At 45.0% G+C, this 15011-nt stretch overlaps 3 protein-coding genes and 1 pseudogene across 3 annotated transcripts; 2 read left to right on the forward strand and 2 right to left on the reverse strand.

Annotated features, from left to right (window-relative positions):
• Positions 1–820: 820 nt before the first annotated feature.
• On the forward strand, positions 821–4243 carry LOC125535623 (annotated as a pseudogene).
• A 4341-nt stretch (positions 4244–8584) lies between these two features.
• LOC125536642 lies at positions 8585–10164 on the forward strand. Its single transcript, XM_048699895.1, has one exon. It carries the CDS (start codon positions 8733–8735, stop codon positions 9846–9848), a length of 1116 nt encoding a protein of 371 aa, XP_048555852.1. The 5' UTR covers positions 8585–8732; the 3' UTR covers positions 9849–10164.
• A 663-nt stretch (positions 10165–10827) lies between these two features.
• LOC125536644 (cytochrome b6-f complex iron-sulfur subunit, chloroplastic) lies at positions 10828–12259 on the reverse strand. Its single transcript, XM_048699897.1, has 4 exons — positions 12022–12259; positions 11517–11858; positions 11212–11394; positions 10828–11090 (listed from the first exon to the last, which is right to left on the reverse strand). The coding sequence occupies exons 1-4, from the start codon at positions 12061–12063 to the stop codon at positions 10989–10991; spliced, it is 669 nt and encodes a 222-aa protein (XP_048555854.1). The 5' UTR covers positions 12064–12259; the 3' UTR covers positions 10828–10988.
• Positions 12260–13519: 1260 nt separating this feature from the next.
• Positions 13520–15011, reverse strand: LOC125536643 (protein-tyrosine-phosphatase PTP1-like; the record flags this gene model as incomplete). Its single annotated transcript, XM_048699896.1, is given in 3 exon segments — positions 13520–13949; positions 14113–14196; positions 14933–15011. Coding segments are annotated over 2 exon segments (151 nt in total), but the record flags the coding sequence as incomplete, so codon positions are not given.

A 15011-nucleotide genomic window follows, 5' to 3' on the forward strand; every position in this document is an offset into this window, starting at 1 on the left:
TGAGCAGGTCAGGCGGCGGCCAAGGTGCTCGCAGATTCGCCGGCGATGTCGTCCGACCTTGGCCTCCGAGTGCTTATGCTCTGCCTGCTCTGCACCCACGCAATGGCCTGCTCGGGATGCCACCCTCCCCCCTGCTCCAACCCTAATCCCCTCCCCTCCCCTCATGTTGCTGCTGCTTTTGGTCACGCAGGTGCACGGACGCGTCCCTGCTCCTCTTAGCAACTGATGCAGGTGGACGAGGCACAAGCCCTCATGGCTCCTCCCTCCTCCTACCCCCCTGAACCTGGTGAGCTCCACCCCCTCTTCTTACCCCTGCACATCTATCTTATCTAGCCAATTCTCAGATTTAGCTAGGTTCCAAAAACCTACATTTATATATATCACTGCCAACTAATGTGCTCCAGGCTTTAGTGTTTTATTTTGATGGACCAATGTGCATCTTCTCCGAGACAGAAAATTAGGGGGAGTGATAGCTCTTGGATAGTATAGCCATTATGATAGAATAATAAATAAAACTGTCGGTTAATGGCTTATTGCACTGGTCTTAATAATAGAATTTCGGCATTGTAAGAACACCCAAACATGCTCGTGGAAGCAATCTGAGGCTTTCAGCCGATGCTTGGACCATATTACGAGCCTTCCTATTTGCGTAGAATACCTTTGCTGAAACTATGCATTCAACAGATAATACCTGCACTGGATAGTCTAATATGTGGCGTACCACTTCGCTATCGATATTGTCTTACACTTCTTAATTCTACGCTACATTGTATCATTGTTAAACAGACTATGCAATTTCTTCTAGCACCTGCGCCGTTGGATGGATGGTGTTTACAGAAGAATAGAGGTCTTCCTGCAGCACTTCACGCCCGAGAAAGAGCCCATGGACGGTGCTGATGGTCTGTCCACAAGTAAGAGCAACATGGATCCGTCACCAAGGTGATGATACTCATGGCAGAACGAACAATGGCTGTCAAAGGCTTGTTTAATTTTCAACCTCTTCCTTTAATTCTGGGTGTACTGACACGCTTAGCTTGCTGTTCCTGTCCTGTAATAAACAGTCCACGTAGGTGTTCTTGGACCCCGAAACGAGTCAAGGGAGTTTATCGCTTCTGCAACTGTTGTCTATTCCTTGCATTAGGTGGTCTTCCAGCAACAAGGATGATGACAAGGTTACAATGTTTTCTAACTATATCGAACCTCTGTTTCTGTCATGTATCACGAATCCTGTCTTACAAGTACACCGACGGTTTTCACTGTTATCAGACCGAATTGACAAGAGCTGAAGTAGAATCATTACGAAGCGAAATTGCCGATGCCGATGAAAGGGTGTCCCAGCTAAAAGCCCGGTATGATGAAGTACCCCTTCAATATTCAGCCTCAACGTTTGTGTGGATTTTCACCTGAACCTAAGTGTCTATTTATATTCAGTGTTTTGTTCTCCGTCAGATGTGATTCATACAGTTTAGCATTGCAGGTTAGAAAATATTGACGAAGCCTTGAGATATGCACTCCTTTCCGGGTACCTCCATATCAGAAGTGTACGTAAGAAACCAGTGCACTTTTGTTTGGTTGCCCCCAAAACAGCTTCATTTGTGTGACAGCTGTTCAACAGACTGGTGACTCTAAATGATCTCTTGTGCGTTGCAAAGATGGACTCAACTTCCTGGGGAGCCACCTATCATAGACGACGCCGATGTCTGGCTTCCTCGCTTTGTTGTCCTACAAGGACAGTGTTTATACTACTATCTGAAGTGTACTGGTAAGATGAAGCTTTTGACATACTGGTCATGGTCATCCAATCACATTAATACGTTGCACTACTGCTCTTTCTTGACATGCTGAACCTGAATTCATGTAATCAAGTTACAGATGAATACACACCATACTTGCTCACTAGACACTAAAAACCACATTTCTCATGGTGGCGTGTTCTTTGCCACACTGAACCTTAATCACATTTCACTTGGTGATGTGTTCTTTGTCATACTGAACCTGAATCCGATTTGTCTTTGAATTGCTGCAATACATTAAGTTGGCGCGAACAGTTCTATTTAAAGATATACTATCCAAGGCGTGAAAAAGAAGATGGCATAGGTTGATAGTCTAGCTGTTTTATAATCCCTTTTATTGAGATCAGATGAAGTTTAGTCTGGTCTTGCTCTCAATTTCTCTGCATTGTTTGGTATCCAATTTAGCGTTAGGTTTCAGATAGCGGAGTAATTGATGAGCGGCACACATGAGCATGATGAGCGGCACATATGAGCACATACGGTTCTGCACACACACGCACACACACGGGGACATACACATATTTTTTAGGTACTCACAAACATGAAAGAATATGAGGGATGGCAAATGCCTGCTCGTCATGAAGCATATCAGCATGTGGATTAATAAATAGAAGGGGAAGGAAACTTGCTTCTCTGTGTTTTTATTATAGTTTAAAAGGGCAAATTGTCAACATTCTAAGTGTTAGGAAAGAAACCTACACACTCCATGTGTAAGTATGTGCTTCAGATTAATGCTCTGAAAGTATTTAACTTGCTTACTGATAATCCACACTCGAATATATTAATACTCACACAAAAGTAGATAGGCCATGGCTAGCAGCAAATGTATATGTCAATTTATGATCTTTTTCACATGATAATAACACTATCAGCATGCTAATTATATGTGTGGAATTTAGAGTTATCACCATGTGACTGTGTGAGTATTGTCACAAGTTATGATTATACCAACCTACAATTTTTACTCATTTTGTAAAATGACCATGTGAACACCCACTTTATACGAAGCCACAAAGACTATGAAGTTGTGTTCTATTACAGATCTATGTGATTAGTTTTAGATAGTTGTATTAATGAACACAGTCATATTTTTCAATTAGCCCTCCTAGCTAAAACCACCAACAATTAAATCAGTGTGATGCTTCTACTATTTTTTTAGAGACTTGCAGTTAAACAAGAGGAATTAGATGCTGGTGTTGATGTTAATGTTAACTACATAACTCAAGTTGATGCTAACTATATAACTCAAGTTGATGCCAGCAACGATGTTGATGGTAACCCTCTGCCTCAAGTTCTATATTAGAAAAAATACTAATGGTATGTTTTCATGTAAATTGGCAGAGGCGAACCTTGTGTCTGCTACATCGATGAGTTTAGTGGCTATTGTGTGTGGTGGAATAAAGTCAAGTTATATAATCACAATACCCATAACCTACGGAAGATAATCAAAAACAAGAAAACACCCAACTATTATTATGTCTTCCACATGGCGGAGACCTTTGCAACCCCTGGGAAAAGAATGGTAACCTTTTAGAAATACTTTGTTGTATTTCATTCACTAATATGCAGCAAACTCATATGTTGATCAAGTTTTTTTCTCACCTGCAGTGCTTTAATAAATTTTCATGTAATAAATAGAGAATCAGGGTATTATAACCCATTTCTGCTTCTGCCTATTCAATTTTTTGGCCACTTAAAAGTATACATGAATCATTGTCTTTCTCATTTTAATCATCTAGGTTCCAATTATTTCTTCTAGCCTGCTCATGCCTTTAGGCTTACACTATATTAATTCTTCCGCGCATACCATCTAAAATATGCAGGCAAAAACACAAAATCAATATAGGTAAACCCCACTCAGATATAATATTTCTCACGCGCATCACTTCTTTTACCTCGGTAGTAGAAAAACAGCACAACGCTCTCACTTATTTTTGTACATTTTTCCTATTTTTTAGTACAGTTTTTCCTAGAAAGAAGTAATTTTTCCTCTCACAAGCGCATGAATCATTTTTGATCCGACGGCTCGGATCTGTCCATCACAGGATCAAACGACATTTGTGTTCTATTGCATAAGTGTGTCAACTGCTTAACTGATTCATGTCCTGGTTGTTATTGGGAACTTGTGTGGTTTATTTAAATATTTTAGTATCACAAGTATAACATCATGAATCATGTATTTTGCAGGCTACTGCCGCTGATAATGACGATGACAACAATGTTGACCTTTTTGGAACCAAAGAAGAAGAAGGCAGTTGGAGAGCATGCTGCCAAAGTGAAGGGTTCTTGCAAGAAGAAAGAATGTATGTTATCCTACATTCTTTGTATTTTACAGTCTCATTTGTAACTTTCCTGTATTAGTTATCTTGCTGGTGTCATGTGTTGAATTTCCACAATCGTGTAATCCAGACTTGCTAATGGTTTGTATTTTTCCATTTTATGGCAGATGACTGTATAGTTTTACCATGTAATTTCTTCTCTTTTATCAATGGAGGAGGTGGTCAGAAGATTCAATTATTCTTAAACTCCTCCACTTCTTCTGCAAAAGTTTGGTGATTTTTTCAAGGGGGCCGATCAGAGGATCTACTCAACTGAGGTATATCTCACAATCTTAATGTGAAGTTTAATGTGTTTTATAGCTATCCAAAATATGTCGATGAACTGGTTCTTATTATCTTACCTAAATAGCTTGAGCTCGAGCTAAGACGTATTTGTTCTTGCTTGCTTTTTCTGTTGCTGATATTCAGGCCTAACCTCACCGAACTTTGCTACATCTTACATTGTGAGAAATAGCAAAATAAGTATTGTATTAAACATTAGTAAGTCAGTCTACAATGGTTGTGTAACATCCCATCATTCAGTTTGCCAGATACTAAATTTATGTTTTTGCAATCAAAAGTATTCTTCTGATTCCCCATAAGCCTCAGCTCATCACAGAAGCATGTTCAGAGTTCGTTTGCGATTCACTTCACCACTTCCTTATGCAACTCTATCCAGCGGTGACGTGTTGGTGGTTGGCCCGTTTTGCTGCCGTACCCATCTTGTCGTTCATGTCACTTGATGATCTAAACCTGGTGTCTTTTAATCCTTTTCCATAAACCAGGCCCTCGGGAGTTTATTGCAAGCCCGGTTCCACCATACTATAATGCAAGGCTGGTTTTTATTTCTTCATTTATTGTTTTTGGTGAGCAGGCGGGCTAATTTGACCATTCCTCTATCTGTTTCATCAACTAGATGCTTTAAAGGATTTGAATGGAGTTTATTGTGCGAACCCCTGCTGCCATGTCTCCAACTTCATGCAGTGGGCTTGACTGGATCTTGTGGTTTTCTTGCCAGAGACTCCCTGTGCCACCATGGTTTTATGTGTACTACCTCTGCAGTGGAAACTTCTGCTACAATGTGCATCGACACCAGAGCCATGTTCCCTATCATGCTATGGTGCTTAGCATCATCATGTATTTCCATTCGGTGTAGTTGAGGGCTCCCAAAGTTTGTGTTTCCAAATGATACCTCATTTTTCTCTTATTTGTATTGTTTCACATAGTTTTCCACTACAGGGATAAAGAGCTATAGAAATTTATGTAATTTAGCTCCGGTAAATGATGCTAAACTGTAATGTCTTGAAAATATGCTTCCTAGCCACTCACATGGCTACGTGGTATTTACTTTCAGGAATCTGGATAGACTAAGACTGATGGTAAGATTTGATGGTTATCCAAGTAGTTACCTAATACTCCCTCCGTTCCGAATTACTTGTCGCGGATATGGATGTATCTAGATGTATTTTAGTTCTAAATACATCCATTTCTGCGACGAGTAATTTGGAACAGAGGGAGTAGTACTTAGTATTAGCTCTTCCCCAATCATATCATATACAGGTAGTCTATAGTTATATATCCAAGATGGTTGTTGCACCCTTTTGGCCAGTATGGTATGTAAGGTCAGGTTGCATTAGTCTATGTTAGGATAAACTGGCTAACATATCAGTGATGTAAAGTCGCTTCATGTGTACTTTATGTAACCTCGGACACGTGTACAACCTATCACATGTCCATGTTGTTCTTTCCATACACAACTTTTCCATGTGCGGTCTTAAATACAACTTGGTCTCACACCTATACCCGAGAGCTCTCTCAAGTACAAATAAACAGGAAACTATATGCTGAAAAGTGTGGTGATATATTCAGTTACTAAATTTACTGAATTTGTGATCCCAATATTGCCAGCTGAATAGTGAAATGACAGGGATTGCTCTATAGCAAATTTGCAGTGTCCTTGAACTTTGTGATGTTTCGTAGGGCAACTGGTCTGGTCCAAACTAATAAATGCATGGGTTTTCATGTTATGTTCCATGTAAGAAGTTGATCTATGTTTCTTATGTATTTGCCTTTAGCTCTCTTGTTCATTGCATTGTTGCTTGCTGATGTTCTTACATTATTTTCTGATCGCTTTATTACCGGGTTGAGAATGACCGCACCCGCAGGGGTGCGGCAAGCCGCACTTCTTACCTGTTGTACAGTCAACAGAGGAGCGCCGGAGAGAGAACCCATTGAATGCAGAAGCCTGAAGGAGTCCATATAGTGCAGGCTGGTCAAGCGTGAGGTTAGTAGCATGCAAACTACTAACTAACTATTGTGATTAGGGATACCTATCAGTTAACTCCTTGTTCGTGCAAGCTAACCTAATTGATTACTTAGTAGCTACATAATGGTATGTTTTAACTTTAGAATGAGAGTAATCACTAGAGGATTGGATTCATGGTTGCAATATTTAATTTCTATTAATTTGCTTTTATATATTATGAACTTCAGTTTCTTTATATGCCAAAACAAAATCGCCAATTTGGAAACCTCTGTCAGTGTTAAATAATTAGGCATATAATAAGGTGAAAAGAGTGGTAACAATAAGATTACTACTTGATGTACAGAGTTCAGGTTATCACACCATATGAAGTGAAAGCGCCGTTGGGACTGTTCGCGGTGCATAGAACTTCCATGGCAGCACGGGTGATTCCAAGGCCCACTTGAGCTCCTCCTGCTGATGTCAGACGGTGAGGTTTCTCAACCTCCACTCTATTAGCCATGTAAGATTGCTTTGCTAGAGATCATTTATTTCTTGCCATCCATTCATTATAAACTTGATTCTTCGTCATGAATGGATCCTTAATTATGTGTGTCATGTTGTTTCCCTGAATATGGACGATCGAGTCACATTGCTTATTTTCTGTTGTGAGTTGAGGAGCTTGCGGTTTTAAAAGTATGTCTCAGTTGTAAGAATGTGGAAATGATGGACAGGTAGCAGTTTTTTATATTTTCTGTTTATATCCAATATTAAGTAGTTATTAACTCCATGGCACAGGACTGTACTTTTTGTAGATGTAGTAGCTTTTGATTTCCATTTAGTTATGGCTTTATCTCCGCTTTTACATACTGATTAGGATTTTCATTTAGTCAGGATCACAAAGTCTTTGTGCCAGGATTCTTCCCTTTGTAAATGTGAAAGCGGCTTGTACAATCTATTCACAGACTTGCTCTGCTGCTTTGTAGCCCAACTAATTATGTACTCTTGATCGTCCTCATGGCATCTGTCAACTCCATTGTGAATCGTCTCTTTATCTTAAGGCTATACTCGCTATGCTAGGATGATAGATGATATAGTAAATACATCTTTTCTTTTTACAAGGCTCATATCGTAAGGAATGTCGTGTACTGTAAACCAAGTTCAATACGTTGTCTATTAAATATATTCTTGTTTCTTCTTCAAAATGCGATGCTCCAGTTCAGATAATCAGTACTGCATATTTTGGCTGATATTTCTACTACAAAGCACTTGGTGGTGATGGATAAGTGTCGGCCGGGTTGGGTTTCTTGTTTGAAGAGACTTGCATTGTTGACTATTATAGCTTTTTCTATGTAACTTAACAAGTGTTAACATATTTTTAAAATATTACTATAATTTTGAAATTTGTTCATATGTTTCAAAAATGTTCGTTCACTTTTAGAAGTGTCCGTACATCTATATCCCGCTTCTATCATATTCTTCACTGCATATTATCTATTATAATTGCAGATAGTATTAAATTTGGGTTAATACTGACTTAGCATTACTTGTTTTAAAAATGTTGGGACCGGTACACTCGCGCCAGGGCGCGGACCCAGTCTAGTTTACGAGGTTTGGTCGAACGACGGGATCCCGACTTTATTCGGGAATATTTTAGCAGCAGAAAAGACTGGGAGGACTACGGCCGGCATTGGCGTCCATGTCGAGATCCGTGGGGAGGGGAGGGGAGAGAGCAACGGAGGAGTCCTAGACATGTCGTTTCCCTAGGGCTCTGTGCAAGATCAGGTGACGGAATGTCTCTGGGATCAATAATTTTGTCCCTTACCGGGTCTGGGTCTGAGTCTGGGTCTGGACTCTCGGATCATCCGGAACCCAAACATGTTCTTGTTGGAGAAAAGCAACCATGGAAAAGGTGAACGAGGATACATTCTCGTGTCTTGTGCGTTTCTATTGGCGAAACGATTTTCCTTCGTGTCACACTGCCTTATGGAATCGCTCTGGAAAATATATATTTTTAGAAAACGATTAAAAAAATAAAAAATGAAGCACAGTAGGAAAGTTGTAAGTACTGATTTCCCACTGGCAACGAGAATCACCATTTACCATAGCTTAAAAATTCAAAATTTCAAAAGTTGTAGTAGTAGGACAGGAAAGGAATGACTGCTCCGGTTTGGATCACAGCTAGCAAACGGGCCCAGCTTCCCCCGAACCATATAGGACTAGAAAATCTCGCCCTCCTCTCCGCCCACCCACCTCTCTCTCTCTCTCCTCGCAAGTTGCCATTCCCATATCCCAATGCCACCTCGCAATTAACACCTCCTGCGGCGGCACACAGCCTGCCTCCACCCCCGCCCTGCCATCGCCCCCCGGCCGGCGCCCATGACGTCATCGTCGTCGCACCACCACGACGCCTCCTCGGCCACCTCCACCCCCCGCGCCGGGGCCGGCAGCACCACCAGCAGCAACGGCAACGGCGGCGGCGGCGGCCACCACCACCCGCCTCCTCCGCGTGCGCAGCCGCACGGGGCCGCGTTCGTGCGCCTCATGTGCAGCTTCGGCGGCCGCATCCTGCCGCGCCCGGGCGACCACCAGCTCCGCTACGTCGGCGGCGAGACCCGCATCGTCTCCGTCCCGCGCACCACCTCCCACGCCGTCCTCTTCGCCGCGCTCGCCAAGCTCGCCCCCGCGCTCTTCGTCCCCGGCGAGCCCACCCCGGCGCTCCGGTACCAGCTCCCGCACGACGACCTCGACGCGCTCATCTCCGTCTCCTCCGACGACGACGTCGACAACCTCATGGAGGAGCTCGACCGCGTCCACAGCCTCGCCGCCACCGCCATCAAGCCGCCCCGCCTGCGCCTCTTCCTCTTCGCCGCCTCGCCGGACCACTCCCCTGCGGGCGCGTTCGGCTCCGTGCTCTCCGGCGTCGGCGACGCCTCCTCCGACCAGTGGTTCGTCGACCAGCTCAATGCCCCGCCGCCCGGTTCCATCGAGCGCGGCCGATCCGAGGCCTCCTCGATCGTCTCGGAGGTCCCGGACTACCTCTTCGGCTTCGACACGACCTCCGAGGAGCCCAGCCCCGGCGCGGGCGCGCAGCCCAAGTCTGACGCGGAGGTGGCGCAAGGCGACGACGACGACGACGCGCCGGCTCCCGTGCTGGGCGCTCCTCTGGTGCCATACGTCCCGGAGAGCGCCCCGTGGCCGGCCCCGCCGCCACCGTACATGGGGCAGCCGGTGTACTACGTGCCTGTTCGCCCGGTCCACTACCTCGACGCGGCTGGGCACGGCGGCTACATGCCCGGGCCGGTTTACCACATTGTCGGTGGGGGGAGAAACGAAGCCCCGGGAGATCTCTACTCGTCTGGGGGCGTCGGTGGCGTCTACGGCGTCCCGCGCTCCATGCCGCCATTCCGTCAGGTGATGTACGCGCCGCCACCCGCCACGGAAGTCTACTCGGTGGAGGGGAAGCCGCCGGAAGGTGAGTCCCACTCTCCGTAGGCGCAAGGGGAGGAAGAGCCATGGCCGCATGGGCTGTTCCTGCAGCTGGTTCATTCTGATGATCGCTTATATCTGAGCTAAGATTTTTGCATTGCCGTGGTAAATGTTCACTGTTTCTGCTGGGGTTACTCTTGGTAGCTGTATAGGTGAGGGAGGTGGAGGATGGATGGGTCATGGATATCACAATTTTCGTCGAGTGAAATAGATTCTTGAATTGTTATTATGTGAGTACATTTGGTGTGATTAGTACTAGTAGCAGGTTACTGTAATGTGGGATTGGATTCATATATATTCTACTAGAAGATTTTTTTTATCTGCGAAACAGAATGTTTCTGCATTTTGTATTCATAATATGCTTGATGCTGGATGTATCATGGCCCATGAATGTCCTATATATCTACTCTAGCTTTGATGCGAATGTTTGCATATTTGTTCTTGTGAAAGCTTAATGTACTGAATTCGCTCTAGCTTTGTTCTTGTATGCCAGAAATTTTGATTGCTTGCTTTTGGTAACCCACATTGTTTCATTTCTTCATTTTTTACACTTGCTGTTTATCCTGACCCGCTCTTTTTCTGGCATTAACATGCCCAGATTTTTTCGGACTAATTTGAACATATCCGGATGATTCTCTACTTATTAGAATGGCTCGAATCTTCGAGTAGAACTAGGGAGAAATAATTAGAGTTCCATTGTTGACTTGATTCAAGAGGAAAGTGCCGTTTCTGAACAGAGAAGCTATGCCAAATATACTTGAGAGAATAGCCTCTAGAGACAGTGGCTTGTATCATTCCCAGAACATATCGACTCTGCATTGCCCTTTTGAACAATGCTGCAGATATGCCATGCTACCTCTTTAACTATTCAGATTGCTATCTAGGTGTAGATTCAGGTTCAGGTTTGATCTGCTATAGAAAAAGAGTCGTCTACATCGTAGGTACTACCAGATTCAGAGCCCTCAAAATGTGATACTACTATATATGCAATGAAAAAGGTTTCTCCTTCCATAGACTGTATACATATAACTGGATACAAGAAACAGGTGCATTTATAGCAGGAGTAGTCTTATAGCAGCGTTCTTAGGACTGGCAGGAGGCTTAACATATCACACAAGTGAGCATTGCTGCCGGAGCTTGCGTCGCTTATTTCCACCACGGGTTGTCGCCGGTCCTGAAGTCGGTCTCCACCCACGGCACGAAGACGACCTTGCCGTCGTCAACGTCCGCGTGAACCAGGGCCAGCGACTGTTTCACAAGAGCAATGCAGATGAGGTCAGCTTGGTTCGGTTCAGTTGAGCAAGCAAACAATGGATTCTTCAGAAAGGTTCAGTTGAGAACTTGAGATAGGACTAGGAGGGCATCTTACCAGAGGTGCAGGCCCACGGACGACCTTGCCCTGGTTGTTGTACTGGGATCCATGGCAGGGGCAGAGGAACTTGTTCTCGGCGGCGTTCCACGGCACGACGCATCCAAGATGCGTGCACACGGCGTTGATCCCGTAGGTGGCGAGGGTCTTGTCGGACTCCACCACAAGGTAGGTAGGATCACCCTGCAACATGCAAACAATTTCAGCAAGTTTATCTTGCCCTGGGCTGATCCATCAGCTTCATCTCTGCTTGCATATAGCTTGTGAACGCCTCAGAATGACCGCGTGAATCTGAAGATACGTACCTTGAGCCCCTGGGCGAGCGTGCGGTCGTTGGGGCCGTGCGTCTTGAGCCAGTCCTCGACGAGGATGTCGTTGCCGAGCTTGTCCTTGGCGGCGACGCCTCCGGCGTTGCTCCCGGAGCCGGCCGGGACGAGGAAGGAGCCGTAGGGGACGAGCATGCCGAAGGTGGGGAGCGAGATGGCGCCCAGCAGGAGCAGGTTCATCAGCTCCCTCTTGCTCATGTCCGGCACGCGGTCCGCGGAGATGCTGCCGGCCATGCAGGTGATGTTCCTCGGGACGCGCTCCCGGCCGAAGCCCAGGCCCTTGACGGGCTTGCACAGCGCGCTCGCGCGGGTCCGGCAGAGCTACGCACCAACATGTTCTCAGCAAGCATAACGAACCTGGCTCTCTCGCGCACCGAAAGTACAGCACAAAATGGGACGCAAGAAGAATGAAAAGACCAGGAATCCACCGAGAAGAGAAGATGAAGAGATCAGACGGCGGCAGGAAGAAGGGAGGAGTGGTTACCTGGGTGGGGTTGGAGGCGGTGGAGAGCGCGGTGGAGGCCATGGTGGTTGAGAGGACGATCGATCGAGCGAGCTAGCACTGCCTGTGTCCACCACAGGCTTGCAGATGAGGCGCGGGTTATATGTCCCTGCGGGAAGTGGTGAAGGGGCGGCCGGTGATTGGTTGATGCGCAGCGAACCGGCTCCGAGAACCACATGCTGCGTGCCTTGTGGGTGGCTAGGCTGCCACACGCCCCCGAGCAGACGTTACGGGGGCCTTATCGGCACAGTGCAATGCAGATTTACGAAACCAGTAAGGCCCCGCTTGGAATGTCTGTGAAACTTTACAGCTGTAAATTATTACACCTGAATATTACTGTACACCAGTAAAATACAACCGAATACATTTCCGCCTGTAATCCGCCGTCAGATTGCAACACCCAAGCGGCCCCGATGTGTCTCAGCACTGTATCATCCAACGATGATTGAAGAAATACAACAAACATCCAAAGGATGGGGAGGGGGCAGAGGTGACCGCGAGCATGGTGCGGATCTGGCCGCTTGGAGCAGGAGGAGGGAGCGAGCGGCCGCCGCTCGCCGCCATCAACATCACGTTCAAACGGCCGCCTGCCCTTAGACCCCGCGCATATCACGGTCGCCGGGGACCTCGCCGGCTTCGGAGCGGACGGCATCTCTCATCCCTGTAAATAGCCAGCGCCTCGCCCCTGCCGCGTCGTGGACGCCGGCGACGCCTCCCGTCCCTCGTTACGGCGGCGCAACGCTCAATATATAGTCTCTAGCGAGGAGGTGGGGAAATACGACGCCCAAAGATCTGTATCGGTTACGGGCCTGTTCCGGGTGTAAAAGCAAAAACGGGTGTATTTTTTACAGCCCGAAAACGGCGTTCCAAGCACCTAGTCGAAGCCCAGCTGTTTTCTTTTACGGAGGGGATGTTTTACAGGTGTAATGGGCTGAAAAACGACATTCCAAGCAGGGCCTAAGATGTAGTACTACTCGTTTCGAGCGTGGCGTTGCTAAATATTAATGCAACACTAATTCAAATATTTATAGATACTACTCCCTCCATTCCTAATTACTTGTCGCAAGTATGGACATATCTAGATGTATTTTAGTTCTAGATACATCCATTTCTAATTTAGAACGGAGGGAGTATAATGCAAACGTAAAGTTTTCAAATAGGAGTAACACATTTCAAATTTAAATTTCAATATATGTGACATGCATGGTGACATGCCTAAGATCTGATGTTCACTACAAATAAGCATTGGTGATTAAGAAAAGACCGGTTCCTTTTCACAAGCACATTGCATTGTATGCGGCCTATCATCTGCCGTTTACTAGGAAGGTCGGTTCAGTTACGCTCCCTGAGATGACATGCTGCCGCACGAGAGTTTGCTAGTAGTCACTCTTTAGTGGTCTAAACACTCTTATATTTCTTTACAGAGGGAGTAGTATAGATAGAAGACTTGGATAACACTAGTGGATACATTTTCAACAACTCTGAGAAAGGCTCCCACAGGGACTAAGTAGATAATCAAATAATCGTCCCAGATGCCCAGTTTTCAATTTCGATACAATCAACGATGCATTGGTCGCATCTAACTATATACACCTGGCATTCATCTTCGTGGTGTCTTGGGAAACAATATAAATCATCCACAAGGGAAAGGGACCCATGATTCTGCTACTGTTTGGTCGAGGAATGATTCCCGGAGGGCTGTTTACATGCTTGGGTCCACCAGATGTTGTAAACTCTACTGATTCTTAAACAATCAACAAGCAGTTGTCTTAACAATATTGGAGACCAGGTCGAAATAGAGGTGGCAAAGTGATCTTAATGCACTGCCCTAACAAACGCAACAAGCAACAAGAAGCTATGGTTTACGATGGAAATAGAAGGGCGACAATACAGTAGCAGTCCACTTCTTCCTACAAAGAAACAGCATACAGTGAGAATAATAATTACAGTTTAGCTATACAGCATATACAAACAGCATACAGTGCTTTCGCAAAAAAAAAAACAGCATACAGTGAGAATAATAATTACAGTTGACCATTTGCAGCAACACTGCATGCGCATCTTGCAGCCTACCTTAGAAATACCTCAACGGCCTGACGACCTCAGCAGATCTTTCAGCTCATCCGCAATTGCACGGTAGCAGAACATGTATTGTTGCTGAAAAGCAAATATATGCCAATACAACATCTAAATACACATAAAAAGCACTAAACTGTTCATGCAATAAACATAATAAATACTATTAGCACGTTCAGCAGTATTACTCCCTCCGTTCCGAATTACTTGTCGCAGGTATGGATGTATCTAGATGTATTTTAGTTCTAGATACATCCATTTCTGCGACGAGTAATTTGGAACGGAGGGAGTAGATGCAATGGTCGACTGGAACTGTGTATTGGAATTACTACCCACAACTTATTCTATACATGTGTTACCAGGCTGTTCAGGGTATGCATGACCAGTAATAAGATACTAAACCAGCTTCGTTCAGTTGAAGACTTACGCCAAGAAAGTACAGTTTGAATAAGCTCCGCAAAACTAACACTAAACTCCCTGCTATGGCAGGTGTCGCATGATCAAATTCAAGGATGAGGGAACGACAAAAGAAAAACTAATTTACCCTGTACTGTACCTTAACCTAACAACTCTATGCGCAAGATGCCGATGAAGGCAAGTTAGGATTACACAGCAGGCAATGTTTTGCCTTGAAATTGTAGATAATTACTTGCATTGCAACAAATGAAATAGATTTCTTCTATTTCATTAACTATTTCGTAACATGAGAGAACATCTGTTAGCAAGGCCTAAGTCTCATGTGCTTAAATTATGCTGGCACTGGGGTATATTCTTTTTTAGATGAAGATGATAGGAGTAAGAATGAAACAGAATGCACCTCAGTTTGAACCATTCCAGTTCGCTGGGACCTAAATTTTTTTACAGTTTCAACAAGATCATAAGAGCTTGTGTCTCCA

This window comes from Triticum urartu, chromosome 2 (genome assembly GCF_003073215.2).
Source record: "Triticum urartu cultivar G1812 chromosome 2, Tu2.1, whole genome shotgun sequence".
In the NCBI taxonomy this organism is placed as follows: Eukaryota; Viridiplantae; Streptophyta; class Magnoliopsida; order Poales; family Poaceae; genus Triticum; species Triticum urartu.